Source organism: Bison bison, unplaced genomic scaffold (assembly GCF_000754665.1).
Source record: "Bison bison bison isolate TAMUID 2011002044 unplaced genomic scaffold, Bison_UMD1.0 scf7180017864146, whole genome shotgun sequence".
In the NCBI taxonomy this organism is placed as follows: domain Eukaryota; kingdom Metazoa; phylum Chordata; class Mammalia; order Artiodactyla; family Bovidae; genus Bison; species Bison bison.
The window spans coordinates 1,626,051-1,642,467 of NW_011494718.1; the positions used below are offsets into that span (position 1 = coordinate 1,626,051).

Sequence of the window (16,417 nt, forward strand, 5' to 3'; positions counted from 1 at the left end):
TATTTAATATTCTACTTATCAAAACCCTATATTCCATACAATGAGATGATTATCAAAGCTAGTATCTGGTATCTAACCAGTGCAAAGACTTTTGTCTCTTTTGGAAACCATCATTAGAAACTGATCACAGATGTATGCTGCTGAACTATTAAACAGCCCAAATGACCTGAGTTCATTAATTATTCATAAGAAAGAGGGGAAAACATCACTGGGTTAATCAACAAAATATTTCTACTGGTCCCTAAAAACGACTTTGTTAGTATGTTTCACAAAACTATTAATTTTCTTCCTGCATTATCCTTTGCTTTGATCCCAACGAAGACACTGAGCCTATGGAAACCAAGTAAGGAAAACTGGTTTTTAGAAGGGCAAGGCAATTGTGAGAACTAAACTTTTTGCGCATACTAATAAACAAGTGAGACACACGCATATTAGAAACACTGTATATTTAATGTCAAAGAATTTGAATTCAAGTACAAAAATTAAACAACACATGATTTCAACATTAAAAAACCATAACACTTCTTACTCAACTATACATCGAATATCAAAAAAACAGAAGTATAACTACAAAAACCTTGAATATATTAACAGCAAAATTATAATTTATTTTTACAACAAATAATTATTAACTAAAATATTTATAGTTATTTTCAAGGACCACAATGGTAGACTGCTTTTTCTTTAGTACTGCATAAAATTTGCATCTTAATCTTTTTGCCCTTCATTTCTTTTTACATAATAGTTAGATGCTTCTGGTTATATAATTGTTCTAATCTCTGATACAGATAAGTGATCCTTGGTAATCAAATTTAGTGCTTTAATACTTGTGAAACTCTATTTAGTAAAGTTACAATGAAAAAATTTAATGTAAACTTCTGTGTTCTATCGACCACTCAAGAATCAGAAGTTATTTAAAATCCCAAAAATTTAAAACGAACAGTAGTTTGTTATACCTTTATCAAGAGAAATCACTGAGTAACTTTTTAACTGTAGCATTTTTACAAGTTTTACAATTGTAGGTTATTTTGATGTTTACTATGGCTGATGTTTACTATGTTGAATATATAATTTTCATTTTAAAACCAAATGTACAGACCCGATTCTAAAATAAAACAGTATTTTAATGTGCATGCTTTACAAAGAAACTTCATATTCCTGTTTACAGTATTTTCTTCAGAAGAATGAGGCCTGATTGGAGATATATAATCGCTGTCCAACATGGCTGCCATTAGCAAGAGGTATCGTTGGTGACAAGGAATAGCTTGAATAAGAGTAAGGCCTTGAAGTATAAGGAAGCACGCTGGGAGTCCCAGAAGAGAGGGTAGCACTAACAGGGGAAAGACTATTTACTGAGCTGCGACGGAAATTGTAGTCTGTAAATAAATACATAACAATTATGCTGCACATCTTTATGGTTACAAATTTAACTCAAAGGGACAACGCATTATAACTATAATCACAGTTTAACATAATGTTCTAAAACTTTCAAAATCCTGATCATATTATATTGCTGGTAAAGACTATTTCAGCATTCACTGCATTGCAAATCCTGACAGTTTCATCAGTTATGTAAACTTTCACTGACACAATGCTTCAGAGATCTTACTAGAATGCATTCTTGGATATCTATCAATTGTTTTGTGTCTTTATGATCACCAAAAAAGAGAACCTCTGATTTCTCTTACTCTATTCACAATGAAGCTCCTGTTAAATCTGATATTGACACTAAGGGGTAGGTCATCCATGAAGAAAAGATATAAAACACTGAATTCATTATTTGCTTCTTTTTAAAAATTGTGTTAGGTGAAACATTTACCCCTGGATTGCAAAAACTGTCTAACATTTCATTACTTAAATATTAATATAAACAATTATACAACTCGACAAACCAACTTAATATCAGAATCCTACCAGTACCATAAAACAGTAAAATGAATCTTCATAAAATAAATGTCAAGAAACCATTATCAACTTACAATATTGAGAAATCCAAAAATTAATCCAAATTATTTTTTGAAAACCAGTACTTGAAATATTACTGTTCCAAAATAAACATTAATCTTATGTAGATGCAATTTCCTGCTTCATTAATTGTAATGTTTAGAGATGTGTGTGACCATTAAAGACCAAATCTGTTAAATCCTGTACTTTCCAAAAACTCAACTATGTTCTTTAGTGTAGAGTAAGTCAAAGAGTGTGAAAATGACTATTAAATGATTACTTATAAAAGGTATGGTACTTCTAGGAATGGAAGAAATTAGGTCATCTAATATATAGGTCAAGTTTTTTCTACATTTTCCTGGTACTATAAATGAGGCTTAAAAATGAACATTAACTTAGTATTGTCATGGAACTTAATAGTAGGCCAACAGGAATGAGATCAACTGCAGGGGAATAAGCTCAAGAAACATCAGAAAGAACCTAGTTAAGAAAAAAAAATGGAAAAAATAAAAATCAGTTAAATGTAAGTTTAATTTCTAGCACTGTAAAACTCTAATTAGAATAATTTTTATAAACTTTTAATGGTACCATAAGATCAATGAAAGCAGTTTGCTACAAGACAAACACCAAGACATCCAGCTAAAAATATTTTCAATATTTTGAAACTGGATAAGGAACTATCCATTTGATACCATTTGCTTTCCTAATATCCAGGTATTATAGAATAAAGTAACATAAATCCAGGTATTATAGAAATTTTTTTTTCTTCTTTTAAAGGATCTTCTTTGCCTGAAGCATTACAATATTGAGTATAAACAGAAATCTTAATGTTTCTGATAATTCTAATAATTGTTTTTTTTTTAAAGTTCTAATTCTCTCCTCTCATTCTAAAGATTATCACACAATCAATTCCTTATTCATATAGTTCATGCTTTCAAATTTTAACAGTGTGATCACAGACAAAATGATTTAAAAGAACAGATCTTTAAATAGTTATACTTGTATATGGGGAAATGAAGTTTTCAGAAAAATCACTCTGACTTTGGATATTTAATGGATATTTAATATCCATTCAAGATCTAATGCAGCCTGTTCATGGAATGTGGCTGAGAGAGAGATTTTCAGAAGATTTCACAAAGAAGATACAGACAACCGGCTACTTACAGAGTGCTCATTAGGTCTGAAGAACTGCATTTCTGATATACCCCTACTGTAAACCTTCAATTTAAAAACACACTAATGACCACTGTAGTCTCACATTCTGAAGGAGACTAAAATATAAAATTAAAAGGGCACTTTGATGGCTTTATTCATAGAGGATAAATAAAGAAAAAAAATTCTCCCTAATACTACGAAGATTGGGAAATAAAAGGCTTCAGATGTTTACAAGCATTTCAAAAAAAATTCTTTTGCAATCGAAAACTCTAAATATATTCACAAAAACATCTGGGTGTCTAGAAAATATAATACATACCAAACTTGAGATAATACCTGTGAGATAAATCTAGATGAATTGTATTTCCTCTAATATATAATTTATGTATCACAGACAACAGAACTCAGAAACATCACTGATTTCTATGAAACAACAAATTAACAAATGAATTAAAATTCCTAACATATATTTACTTGCCCACCTCTGCTTTTTCTTCCCAATGAACATCCTTAGTTCTTGTTCATCCTCTGTTTCTGCCTCAGACTGGGATATGGACTCCCCTTCCCCCTTCTTCTTATGGGAATGATACAGAGCCAATTTCAGAATTTGTTTCACACTGATAATTATTTAACTGTCTTAACACTTTTTAAATTGAGGTAAAATTTACATTTTACATTTAAATTGAGGTACAATTTACATGGGGCTTCTCTAATAGCTCAGCTGGTAAAGAATCCACCTGCAATGCAGGAGACCTGGGTTTGATCCCTGGGTTGGGAAGATCCCCTGGAGAAGGGAAAGGCTATCCACTCCAGTATTCTGGCCTGGAGAATTCCATGGAATGTATAGTCCATGCGGTCGCAAAGAGTCGGACACGACTGACTTTCACTTTCACAATTTACATACAATAAAATGCATACATCTTATGTGTTCATTACAATGAGTATTGCTAACTATAAAAACCTATGTAAACAACACCTAAAGCAAGATATAAAACATATCCTTCAATCTAGAAGATCCCATTATCCATTTCAGAGCCCTTCTATTGGAGGCAACCACTTTCTGATTTCTCGCATTATTAGTTTAGTTTTGCCTGTTCTCGGACTTTATATAAAATGAATTCTTAAGGTACTTTTTATGTCTAGATTCATTCATGTTATATCAGTAGGCTGTTCATTCTTATTGTTGAGTAAGTAGTATTCCACTGTATGAATACACCACAATTTCTTTATCCATTTACCTGTTGATAAAAATTTGAATTGTTTCTAACTTTGACTATTATGATTAAGCTGTTATATACATTCTTATACAAGTTATTTAGTGAATACATATTTTCATTTCTTTGGGGTAAATAACTAACAGTAGAATTGCTAGGTGATAGCGTAGAGACAGATACTGCTAAACAGTGCATTTACAGCAGTACACACATATTGCAGTGATATGAAATGATATCTCATTTTGGTTTTAATTTGTATTTCCCTTATGTCTAAGGATTCCCTGGTGGCTCAGACAGTAAAGAATCTGCCTGCAATGCAGAAGACCCAGGTTTGATCCCTGGGTTGGGAGGATCCCCTGGAGAAGAAAATGGCAACCCACTCCAGGCTTCTTGCCTGGAGAATCCCCATGGACAGAGGACCCTGGTGGGTTACAGTCCACAGGGTCGCAAAGAGTCACACACGACTAAAACTAACATTTTTACTTTCACAAAATTTCATCATAAAATTTAGAGGTCTCCAGATAATCTGGGTTGAAGAAAACCTCACAGCCTGCTAAATGGGGGCTACATTCGTACTTGTTGTGGCATGCAAGAGACTGGTGGAACACAACCAAGCTGTTTAAATTGCAGAAAACAAGTTGCAAAGATCTGAGATGCAAAGGCTGGCTACAGGCATATTTCACTGCATGTAGCATCTGAAAAGATTCTTTGTTATGATTTATGAGGGTCCTGGTTAGGTCTTGGTTCTGACCCCAGTGACTTGCAATAAAAATGAACCCAAAGGCTTGAACTAGATATTTTACTAAAATGGTCACTTACTGATCATTCTTACTGGTTTTTTCTTCTTACTGTTGATATCAATAAAGTTTTTTACTAATTAAATTCTCTAAATCAAAATATTAAATAGGAATAGCTTGAGTCCTCAGAAGTCTCTACTTTAAACCACCTCTTTCACTGAAGAATATTCTTTTCCATATTCCACACAGTTAAACAGAGAAAACAAGTCAAAAATTAGGCCTTCTAACTCCTAGGAAAGTACTATTTCCACCTGATCAAGCTCTTTTACTGTGACAATTTTCTCAAAACTGGGTTGAGAGGAAGTGTTTCAAAAGGGTGTTGTGGGCAGGGTGAGAGAAAGAGAGCGCTGAAGCTTCCCAGGTGGTTCAGTTGGTAAAGCATCTGCCCGCAATGTGGGAGGACCCAGGTGTGATCCCTGGGTTGAGAAGACCCCCTCATATAGGGAATGGCAACCGACTCCAGTATTCCTGCATGGAGAATTTCACTGACCAGAGGAATCTAGTGGACTACAGTCATGGGGTCACAAAGAGTCAGACATGACTGAGTGACTAACACTAAGCTACCCGGCTTCTGCTTGCACCTACCCACACCCTCATTTTGCACTTCAACACCCAATTGTGCATTCCCTTGCTTTAAATGCTAAACTTTTATGCAACATTTCATTTAAGGAAAAGGCCCTTTTGTACAAAAAAATGTTATGAGTAACTTGCTCTAACACAATGCTTTATTAGAGATATCATTTTAATCAAATCCTCTAAAATTCCATATTTATATGCTGAATGAAAACATTTTTACAGAATAAATTTGATTTACAGGCTTAACCTTAAGAGGGCCCTTAATTCCAGAAGACTCTGAAGCTATGTCTGGAGTGAGCAGGATCGTGAGTCATAGCCATGGTGCCACGTGGTGCCAGGGAGCGAGTGCAAAGCCTGGCAGAACATGTCCCACCTGCTTGCCAGTCCTACCTCTGCAGTGAACACACTGTGGCCTCCAACCCTTCTCTGTCCAGCATGAGACAAACGCCACCAATATGTTTCTCAGTGGAAACTAAGAAATAGGTATACTGATTTATTCTGTTTGAGTCTTGCTTTTCTGTTTCTCTCTTACACAGCCTGATGGAACATCACACAATCGCCAGCTGCTTTTGTCTCATACAAAGGAGAAAGCCTTAATAGAGACCTGAAAGTGAGTTCTGAGAAAGCATCCTCTCACATTAATCTTTTTCTTTTAGTTTCTAACCAGACACTCTTGAATTCATTTTCCATTAGAAAGTAAATTCCTCGTAATTGGTTTTTTCCTTTCTCCTTGTTAGGTCTGTGAATTCTACCTTGATATCCACCTCTTCTTTCTGATGTACCTTTTTAAAGTGTACGATTCAGTGATTTTTAGTACATGCATAAAGTTATGCAAACAAACACCACTATCCAGAGCATTTTCAAGACCCTCAACAGAAACTCTGTATGTACCTATTAGCAGTCACTCCCCATTCCATCTCCTCCAGCCCCAGCAACCACTCACTTTTCTGTTTCTACAGATTTGCCTATTACAGATTTTTCATATAAATGAAATTACATAATTAAGGTGGTCTTTCTTAACTGACATAGCATGATTTAAAGTATGTATGTATGTACCATGTAGTATGTATCAGAACTTTTTTATAGCCATCGTATAGAGATAATGCATTTTGTTTATCAAATTGTTTATCCATTTGTTTATCAATGGACATTCACCTTTTGGTTGTTGGGAATAATACTGCTAAAGAGTACGTGCACAAAATTTTGTGTGAACATATGTCTTCAATTCTCTAGAGTGAATAACTAGGAATGGAATTACTGGGTCATATGGTAAACTCTGTTTAACTTTCTGAGGTATTGCCAATGATTTTCCAAGAAACTATATACCATTTTAACACTCCCAATAGCAATGTGAAGCACCTGATGTTCTGACCTGTGAAAAACATTTCCACCTTTAACATGTATTTTAAGCATTTCTTTAGATTTCTATGAGATCTCTATCAAAATTTTGAAAAAATTTCATTTTACCATTTTTTATTTCAATTTCTAATATTCTAATAGCCATAACTATAGTAACTCAATAACTTTCTTTTACTGAACCACTGAATTTCATCTTTAAAATAGTTTTTTCTAACAGTATTATATATATCTAGAGTATTTTTAAAAGGCTGGGTTCAAACATAGACATTAAAATCATGTATGTTAGAAAACAATTAACATTTATCATTCATTATGCTGTATTTCTATCCTAGTACAGAAGACCAAGAGCTAACTGTATAGCAGAGGAAAGCATTTTCAGAATTGGTAATTATTAAGCAACTATAACCTATGAGATATTTAAAAATCATTAACTAAATTTTTATGTGGTATTTTTGACTGGACTACATTAGGAGTATCAAGTTTACTGGTATTTTTACCTCATTTACTTTCCCTACTTCAAGTAAATTTTTTTTAAGTATTTTTATTTCCTACTTAATTTTTCCTATCAGGTGACTGACAGTAAAGGGCAAAGAGTACACATGCAATGACTGATGTGTTTCTTTAAGAGTAGGCCCACAGAGTAGCTGAGGTCAGTTATTTCTGTTTTAATATGATTTATAGGAGGGTTTGAATATGATAATCTTAGTAAAAGGTGGCTGGGTAAGAAAGTTACTGTCTATAACTGTTTCCTTATAAGCTTATAGTTAATTAGTTCTCTGATTTTACTAGATGATTCTATTTCTCAGATTCAATTTTGAGGGGAAATTATTAATTAAATTATGGACTGCAGCCTACCAGGCTCCTCCACCCACGGGATTTTCCAGGCAAGAGTACTGGAGTGATTTGCCATTGCCTTCTCCGCATTACAGTGTAATTCCCATATAATTTTGAAGATACGGGTTTAAAATTCTTACTCTAAAAACTTTGATATCATATATCATAAACATTTTGTCAATTATCTGTATTATTATTAGCAGCTGTTTCATTCTAAATTATCTAAAGATTATAACTGAAACCCCAAAACAAAGATTTGAAATCCTCGAAAATGCAAACTAATATCACTACAGTGAAAGCAATCAGTTTCAGTGCCTGCCTGGGAAAGAGGACCCAGAAGAATAAGTGGATTATAGTAAAGGTGACAGAAATCTTCTTTTTCTTGATTTCACAGATTTATAAAGCAAAACTGACCAGAAGTGTACACTTTAAATTTGAGCATTGTATTTTAATTATACCTTAAAAAAGCTAGAAAGAAATCCCAAGCATTTCTCTGGGTTAGTTTAAGTTTCCCAAACTACATCCCACACAATTCTTGAAACAAGAATCCCTTGGGCCAAAAAACATCTTAGGAAAATTTTAGGAAAGATGGATCTAACAGCTAAACAAATTGTACTATAGTTATTCAGGATGCTAACTGCAATGCATTATAACTTCCAAGGGGAGTATATATAGTTCATGGTTCCTTCCAAACGTGAGCACAGAAACAGCTGTTTCACTGAACAACTGTGCAAATCAGTATAGGAAGAACCTTTAATAAGACTACTATATAATGGGAAAACACTAAAAAGAAATCAGAAAAATTCTTAAAATATGTTAAATACAGCAATTATAAACTCAAATGTCTTCAGAGGCCAAGATGTAACAAAACAGCTGAAAAAGGACCAAATGTAAAATAACAGGTGTTCAGCTATTTGTACTGAAGTGAAACCTAGCTCCTTTCCTGTCAAAAAATTGGAGACCAAACAAATTCTTTCTAGAACTTCCAGTATGCTACCTTTGTATTAAGAGATTTAATTGTGTCAAATTCCTTTTAATGCTAGTTTATATACCGTTTGGAAAAAGAAGAATAAAAGAGCAGCCTATGAGAGGGAAAATTATAATTTGAGTTATAACAAACTAGGCTTCCTAGGTGGCGCTAGTGGTAAAGAACTCACTTGCCAAGGCAGGAGACAGACACGAGTTTGATCCCTGGGTTAGTAAGACCCCCTGGAGGAGAGCATGGCAACACACCAGTATTCCTGTCCGAATCCGAGGTCCAGAGGAGCCTGGCAGGCTACAGTCCATAAGGTCACAAAGAGTCAGACATGACCGAAGCGACACCACACATACAAAACTAGGCTTCAGTATAGCTTAAAAATTGTAGCTCACTATAAAAACTGTCTGAGCTAAGGTGAAGACACAGCTCTAAGAAAGACAGCAACTCTTTTCAAGTTTCATTTCCATCAGTAAATTTAGTCTTCATACTTTAAAATTTGAACAAAAAAAATTGTAGGGAAGGCAGTTCTGAAACAGCATCACATATTTAAAAATTTTAACTAAGAGTAAGATCTATACAAATAAAGTTTTAAGTTTCAAATTTAAATATATTGCTTGTATCTGAAGTATGGTGCTCTCTGTTCAGTTGCTAAATCATGTCCTACCCCATGGACTGTAGCACACTGGGTTCCTCTGCCCTTCACTGTCTCCCAGAGTTTGCTCAAATTCATGTCCATTAAGTTGGTGAGCCTATCTAAATATCTCATCTTCTGCTGCACCCTTCTCCTTTTTCCCCTTTCTCCTTCTGCCTTCTATCTTTCCCAGAATCAAGGTCTTTTCCAGTGAGTTAGATGTTTACATCAGGGGGCCAAAGAATTAGAGCTTTAGCACCATCATCAGTCCTTCCAATGAATGATCGGGGTTGATTTCTTTAGGATTGACTGGTTTGATCTCTTGGGTGTCCAAGGGACTCTCTCAAGAGTCTTCTCCCACATCATAATTCAAAAGCATCAATTCTTAGCATTCAACCTTCTTTATAGTCCAACTCTCATATCCGTAGGTGACTACTGAAAAAACCATAGCTCTGACCATACAGACCTTGTTGGCAAAGTGATGTCTTCTTTTTAATACACTGTCTAGGGGCTTCCCTGTTAGCTCAGTTGGTAAAGAATCTGCCTGCAATGCAAGAGATTCCTTGGTTGGGAAGATCTGCTAGAGAAGGAATAGGCTACCCAACCCAGTATTCTTGGGCATCCCTTGTGGTTCAGCTGGTAAAGAATTCACTTGCTTGAGGGAGACCTGGGTTCGACCCCCGGGTCTGGAAGATCCTCTGGATAAGGGAAAGACTACTGACTCCAGTACTCTGGACTAGAGAATGCCATGGACATGCACAGTCCATGGGGTCACAAGGAGTCGGACATGACTGAGCAGCTTTCACTTTCACTTAGGTTTCTCATAGCTTTCCTCCCAAGGAGCAAACATCTTTTAACTTCAAGTCTGCAGTCACTGTCCACAGATAATTTTGGAGCCCAAGAAAAGAAAATCTGTAACTGCTTCCACTTTTTCACCATTTCCCATGAAGTGATGGGATCAGATGTTGTGACCTTAGTTTTCTGAATGTTGAGTGAAGCCAGCTTTTTCACTCTCTTTCGCACTTATCAAGAGGCTCTTTAGATTCTCTTCACTTTCTGTCATGAGAGTGGTATCATTCGAATATCTGAGGTTCTTGATATTTCTCCTGGCAGTCTTGATTTCAGGGTGGAGGAATTTCACATGGCGTACTCTGCATATAAGTTAAATAAGCAAGGTGACAATATACAGCACTCCCATACTCCTTTTCCAATTTTGAACCAGTCAGTTGTACCATGTTTGGGTCTGCTATTTCATGACCTGCACACAGGTTTCTTGTTTATCAGGAGACAGGTAAGGTGGTCTGATAGTCCCATTTCCTGAAGAACTTTCTAGTTTGTTGTGATTCATACAGTGAAAAGCTTCAGACATAGTCAATGAAGCAGAAGCAGATGCTTTTCTGGAATCCCTTTGCTTTTTCTACAATACAATGAATGCTGGCAATTAAATCTCTGGTTCCTCTGCCTTTTCTAAAAGGCATCTGGAAGTTGTACATCTGGCTTGTACATCTGGAAGTTCTCAATTCACATACTACTGAAGTCTAGCCTGAAGAATTTTGAGCATTATCTTGCTAGTATGTGAAATGAGTACAATCGTATGGTAGTTTGAACATTCTCTGGCATTACCCTTCTTTGGGATTGGAATGAAAACTGACCTTTTCCAGTTGTATGGCCACTGCTAAGTTATCCAAATTTGCTGGCATATTCAGCACAGTACTTTAACAACATCATCTTTTAGGATTTGAAATAGCTCATCGGAATTCCATCATCTCCACTAGCTTTGTTCATAGTAATGCTTCATAAAGCCCACTTGAATTCATACTCCAGGATGTCTGGCTCTGGGTGGGTGACTATGGCATTATGATTATCTGGGTCATTAAGACCTTTCTTGTATAGTTTGTCTCTATATTCTTGATACCTATTCTGAATCTCTTCCGCTTCTGTTAGGTCCTTACTTTTTCTTTGCTTTATCGTGACCATCCTTGCATAAAATGCTCCCTTAATACCTCCAATTTTCTTAAAGACATTTTTCTACTGTTTTCCTCTATCTCTTTGCATTGCTCATTTAAGTAGGCCTTTTTATCTATCCTTCCCATTTTCTGAAACTCTATATTAAAGTTGAGTATATCTTTCCCTTTCTCTCTTGCCTTTTGCTTCTCTTCTTTCTTCAGCTATTTGTAAAGCCTCTTCAGACAATCACTTTGCCGTCTTGCATTTCTTTTTTTTTTTTTTTTTGAGATGACTTTGGTCACCGCCTCCTGTACAATGTTTTAAACTTCCGTCCATAGTTCTTCAGGCACTCTGTCTCCAGATCTAATCCCTTGACTCTTTTTGTCACTTCCACTGTACTAATCATAATAGATATGATTTAGGTCATACCTGAATGGTTTAGTGGTTTTCCCTACTTTCTTCAATTTAAGTCTGTATTTTGCAGTAAGGAACTCATAATCTGAGCCACAGTCAGCTCCAGGTCTTGTTTTTGCTGACTGTATAGCGTATCTCCATTTTCAGCTGCAAAGAATATAATCAATTTGACTTTGGTATTGACCATCTTTAACTTATATGCAGAGTACATCATGAGAAACGCTGGACTGGAAGAAACACAAGCTGCAATCAAGATCGCCAGGAGAAATATCAATAACCTCAGATATGCAGATGACACCACTCTTATGGCAGAAAGTGAAGAGGAACTAAAAAGCCTCTTGATGAAAGTGAAAGTGGAGAGTGAAAAAGTTGGCTTAAAGCTCAACATTCAGAAAATGAAGATCATGGCATCTGGTCTCATCACTTCATGGCAAATAGATGGGGAAACAGTGGAAACAGTGTCAGACTCATTTTTTTTGGCTCCAAAATCACTGCAGATGGTGACTGCAGCCATGAAATTAAAAGATGCTTACTCCTTGGAAGGAAAGTTATGACCAACCTAGATAGCATATTCAAAAGCAGAGACATTACTTTGCCAACAAAGGTTCGTCTAGTCAAGGCTATGGTTTTTCCTGTGGTCATGTATGGATGTGAGAGTTGGACTGTGAAGAAGGCTGAGCGCCGAAGAATTGATGCCTTTGAACTGTGGTGTTGGAGAAGACTCTTGAGAGTCTCCTGGACTGCAAGGAGATCCAACCGGTCCATTCTGAAGGAGATCAGCCCTGGGATTTCTTTGGAAGGAATGATGCTAAAGCTGAAACTCCAGTACTTTGGCCACCTCATGCGAAGAGTTGACTCATTGGAAAAGACTCTGATGCTGGGAGGGATTGGGGGCAGGAGGAGAAGGGGACGACAGAGGATGAGATGGCTGGATGGCATCACTGACTTGATGGACGTGAGTCTGGGTGAACTCCGGGAGTTGGTGATGGACAGGGAGGCCTGGCGTGCTGTGATTCATAGGGTCGCAAAGAGTCGGACACGACTGAGTGACTGAACTGAACTGAACTGAACTGATTAACCATCTGGTCAAAACTGTTAGCCTTTGTCCTGCTTCATTTTGTACTCCAAGGCTAAATTTGCCTTACTATTCCAGGTATTGCTTCACTTCCTACTTTTGCATTCCAATGCAAAAGTGTGAGTCTTTCATGGATCACGCCTTGTCATGGCAAAGGAGCTTGTATAACTTAATGAAGCTATGAGCCATGCCATGTAGGGTCACCCAAGATGACTGGGTCATAGTGAAGAGTTCTGCAAAATGAGGTCTAGTGAGGGAAGAGATGGCAAACCACTCTAGTATTCTTGCCGCAAGAACCCCATGATCAGTATCTGAAGTATGAGTTACAGTTAATATTTATTGAGCACTTACTAAGTACAAAAAAATAACTACTCAAGATTAGCAGTATTTAATCCTTACAATAGCCTTACAAGGTAAGTACTACTAATTTTCTCTTTAACATGGAGGGAACTGAGGTACAGAAAGATAAAAAACTTACTCAAGAACATACGGGTTACTTCCCAGTGAACTACAACATTTTTTTTTTTTGGTCTCTATATGTAAAAATGAATTTAAATACTAATAATCTTTACTCAAACTCTAAACTACCTTTAATTTCCTACTAAAATTTATCCTCCTAAGTACCATATTGAAAAAACTAAGTGAATCCTAGTAAATTTAGTTTTTATTCTAAACTGTATCAATAATAATTTGGTTTAATAAATCTGAAAAAATCAGCCTTCCATTGTCAAGTTAGTTTGAGAAATCTGGGGTAATCTACTTATGATATGTTTATTTCAACTACATCTACTTTAAAATACTGTTTGTCCTCTGGGTGCTTTACACTGTATACACTAGCCTGTTTAAAGTTTTGAGAAGTCCTAAAATATGGAAACCAGGTTAACTTTTTAAAACTTTGTGTAATGTGTCTATAATAATCAAAGCTATAATCATCAAAAGTTATCACAAGGTTTCATTGGCCAATTGTAAATATTTCTTCTTAAAACTGTAAGAAGAATAATTTATAACTAGCTTTCTGAAAACAAAACATATCACTTAATATTCCTAAGAAGCTTTTTCTTACCTGCTTATTTTCTCCAAATTCTTCTACATAGGTCCAGGCTGAAGAGACTGTGTTCCCTGTCTGTAAGCAGTGAAGACAGAAAAGAATTGAGTCTTTAGACTGATGTTATCCCTATCTTGGAAGTGATGGAATCCTTGATAACTTCAGTTAAAATTATCTGATCAGTAAATATGAAAATAAATTTAGAGGAAAAGAAACAAGTGATAGTTATTTCTGAAGTTCTGCAAAGATGAACAAAGAGCAGTATTTTGCTTTCGGAATGAAAATTACGATTTAATACATTAACAGAATTAACATATCTTTCTATACAAATTAAGACCTTATTGGTTTTTCCAAGAAGGACTACTCTACCAATAAAATAAGAAAAATATTTAAAAAACAAATGAGATTGCCCGATTTTTTATAAGCGGATAGCCAAAGAACCTAAGTGAATTTGAAAAAATCAATATCATTTCCCTCTGTGTTAAAAAGAAATAAATAGCCAAAATAATACTAACCTTAAAAAATATCTGACTTATTAACAGCTAAACTTGATCTACTTGAAGCCTAACTTAGCTATATACAGTGTAACTTTGAATGTCCATCCATTTTGGTGGATCTCTGTATTCAAGTATAAACAAGTAAAAAATGTTTGATCCACATAAAACTATAGACTTTTAAATACTGATCTTACAGATAACTCAGCAGAAAAAGTCACCATATTTTCTGGTTTTTATGTAATAAATTAGGTATATAGTCAACTCTTCCCAGTGAGAACTAAATACCCAGACATTTATTAAAAGAAAAGCTAACCATCTAAAAGCACCGAGAATGGTCAAGATTGAAGAACTGTGGGACTGTGATCTTAGACAAGAAGAAACTCAAAGAGGTATGCACATCTTCTGGAGGTATGTTTTGCCTACAAAGACTGGCAAGTTCTAAAGAGGGATCTGAGAGACAAAGGAAGATGGCAACATACAGACAAATTTCTGAGGATAAGAGAACAAAAACTGGAGTTGAGGAGCATGTCTAGAACCCTCAGTAAAACTGAACTAGAAGTAGACCAATTTTAATTTAGTTTAGATGACTAAATTCAAATCTCAATATCTGCCAAGATTAAGACAATCTGAGGTTGCCAGTCCTTTGGTCACCATTTTAAAGCAAGCATATTAGCTTTCAGATCATCACATTTTTCATATATGATACCTGGCATTCAGTTGAAAAGAACCAATCATATAAAAAGATAAAGTCACAAGAAACAGAAGTCAACAGTAACAGAGCTATAGGAAATGTAGACAAACTTTTCAGAACTAGACATCAAAATAATTATGACTGCCATCCTCAAGGAAATAAAAAACAAGACTGAAAATTTTGGAAGAAAAATATAAATCACAACAAAAAAATCAAATGAAATTTCAGAGCTGAGAAATTCAAATAATTACTTTATCATGTTAGACACAGATAAAAAAGGAATTCATAAGCAGAAAGACAAGCCTGAAAAAATATGTAGACTAATTATACAAAAGAATGGAAAAGTATAGAAAGAACACAGTAGATAAATGGGATATAGTAAAATGGCCCAACAGTTCATAACTGGAGTACCATAGAGAAAAACAGAGAAAATGGGACAAAAGCAATATAAGAAAACAGAATAACTTAGAACTTTCTAAAACAAGTGAAAAACACTGATCCAGATTAGAAGGGGTTAAAGTTTCAATTAAGACAAAAACTAAGAAAATTATACCTCAGTCTACCATAGTAATACTTCTGAAAATCACAGAAGAAACAGAAAATATTAAAAGTAGCCAGAGGAGTTTATAATAAAGGAGTAATGGTCCCAAGATGGCCAAGGAATAGGACAGGGAGACCACTTTCTTTCCCACAAATTCATCAAAAGATCATTTGAACGCTGAGCAACTTCCACAAAACAACTTCTCAATGCTGGCAGAGGAACCAGGCACCCAGAAAGGCAGCCCATTCTCTTCGAAAGGAGGTGGGACAAGATATTAAAGATAAAAAGAGAGACAAAAGAGTTAGAGATGGAGACCCAATCTGGAGAGGGAGTTGTGAAGGAGGAGAAGTTTCCAAACAGTAGGAAACCCTCTCACAGGCAGGTCTGTGGGGAGTTTTGCAATCTCAGATGGCAACATAACCAGGAGAAAAAAAAAAAAAGCCCACGGAATGGTACCTAACAGAAATGGCCAGTAGAGAGTTAGCCCAGACACTCCCGTTCACCACCAGTGAGCTCCAAACTGTGAGCAGGCTCCCAGTTGCTAACCACGTCTTCCTGGGATCCTGGACAGTTGACATCTACCAGGAGTATTGCAACCTGATATCAGCTCCCCAGAGGAGACACACGGCACACCTGAGATGGTGCTCTCTGGCACACCTGGGAAGCCAAGCGGCCAGGACCAGGTTGCTGATTAAGACACACAACCCACCTTACAAAA

The 16,417-nt window shown here is 35.7% G+C and overlaps 1 protein-coding gene across 1 annotated transcript in view; it reads right to left on the reverse strand.

Moving 5' to 3' along the window:
• Window positions 1–433: 433 nt before the first annotated feature.
• Window positions 434–16,417, reverse strand: part of RBM46 (RNA binding motif protein 46) — a 45,296-nt gene continuing 29,312 nt past the window's right edge. Inside the window, exon 4 of the mRNA XM_010840710.1 lies at window positions 434–1,376. Coding sequence (XP_010839012.1) covers window positions 1,177–1,376 — 200 coding nt within the window. The 3' untranslated portion in view covers window positions 434–1,176. The remainder of the gene's footprint in view (window positions 1,377–16,417) is intronic.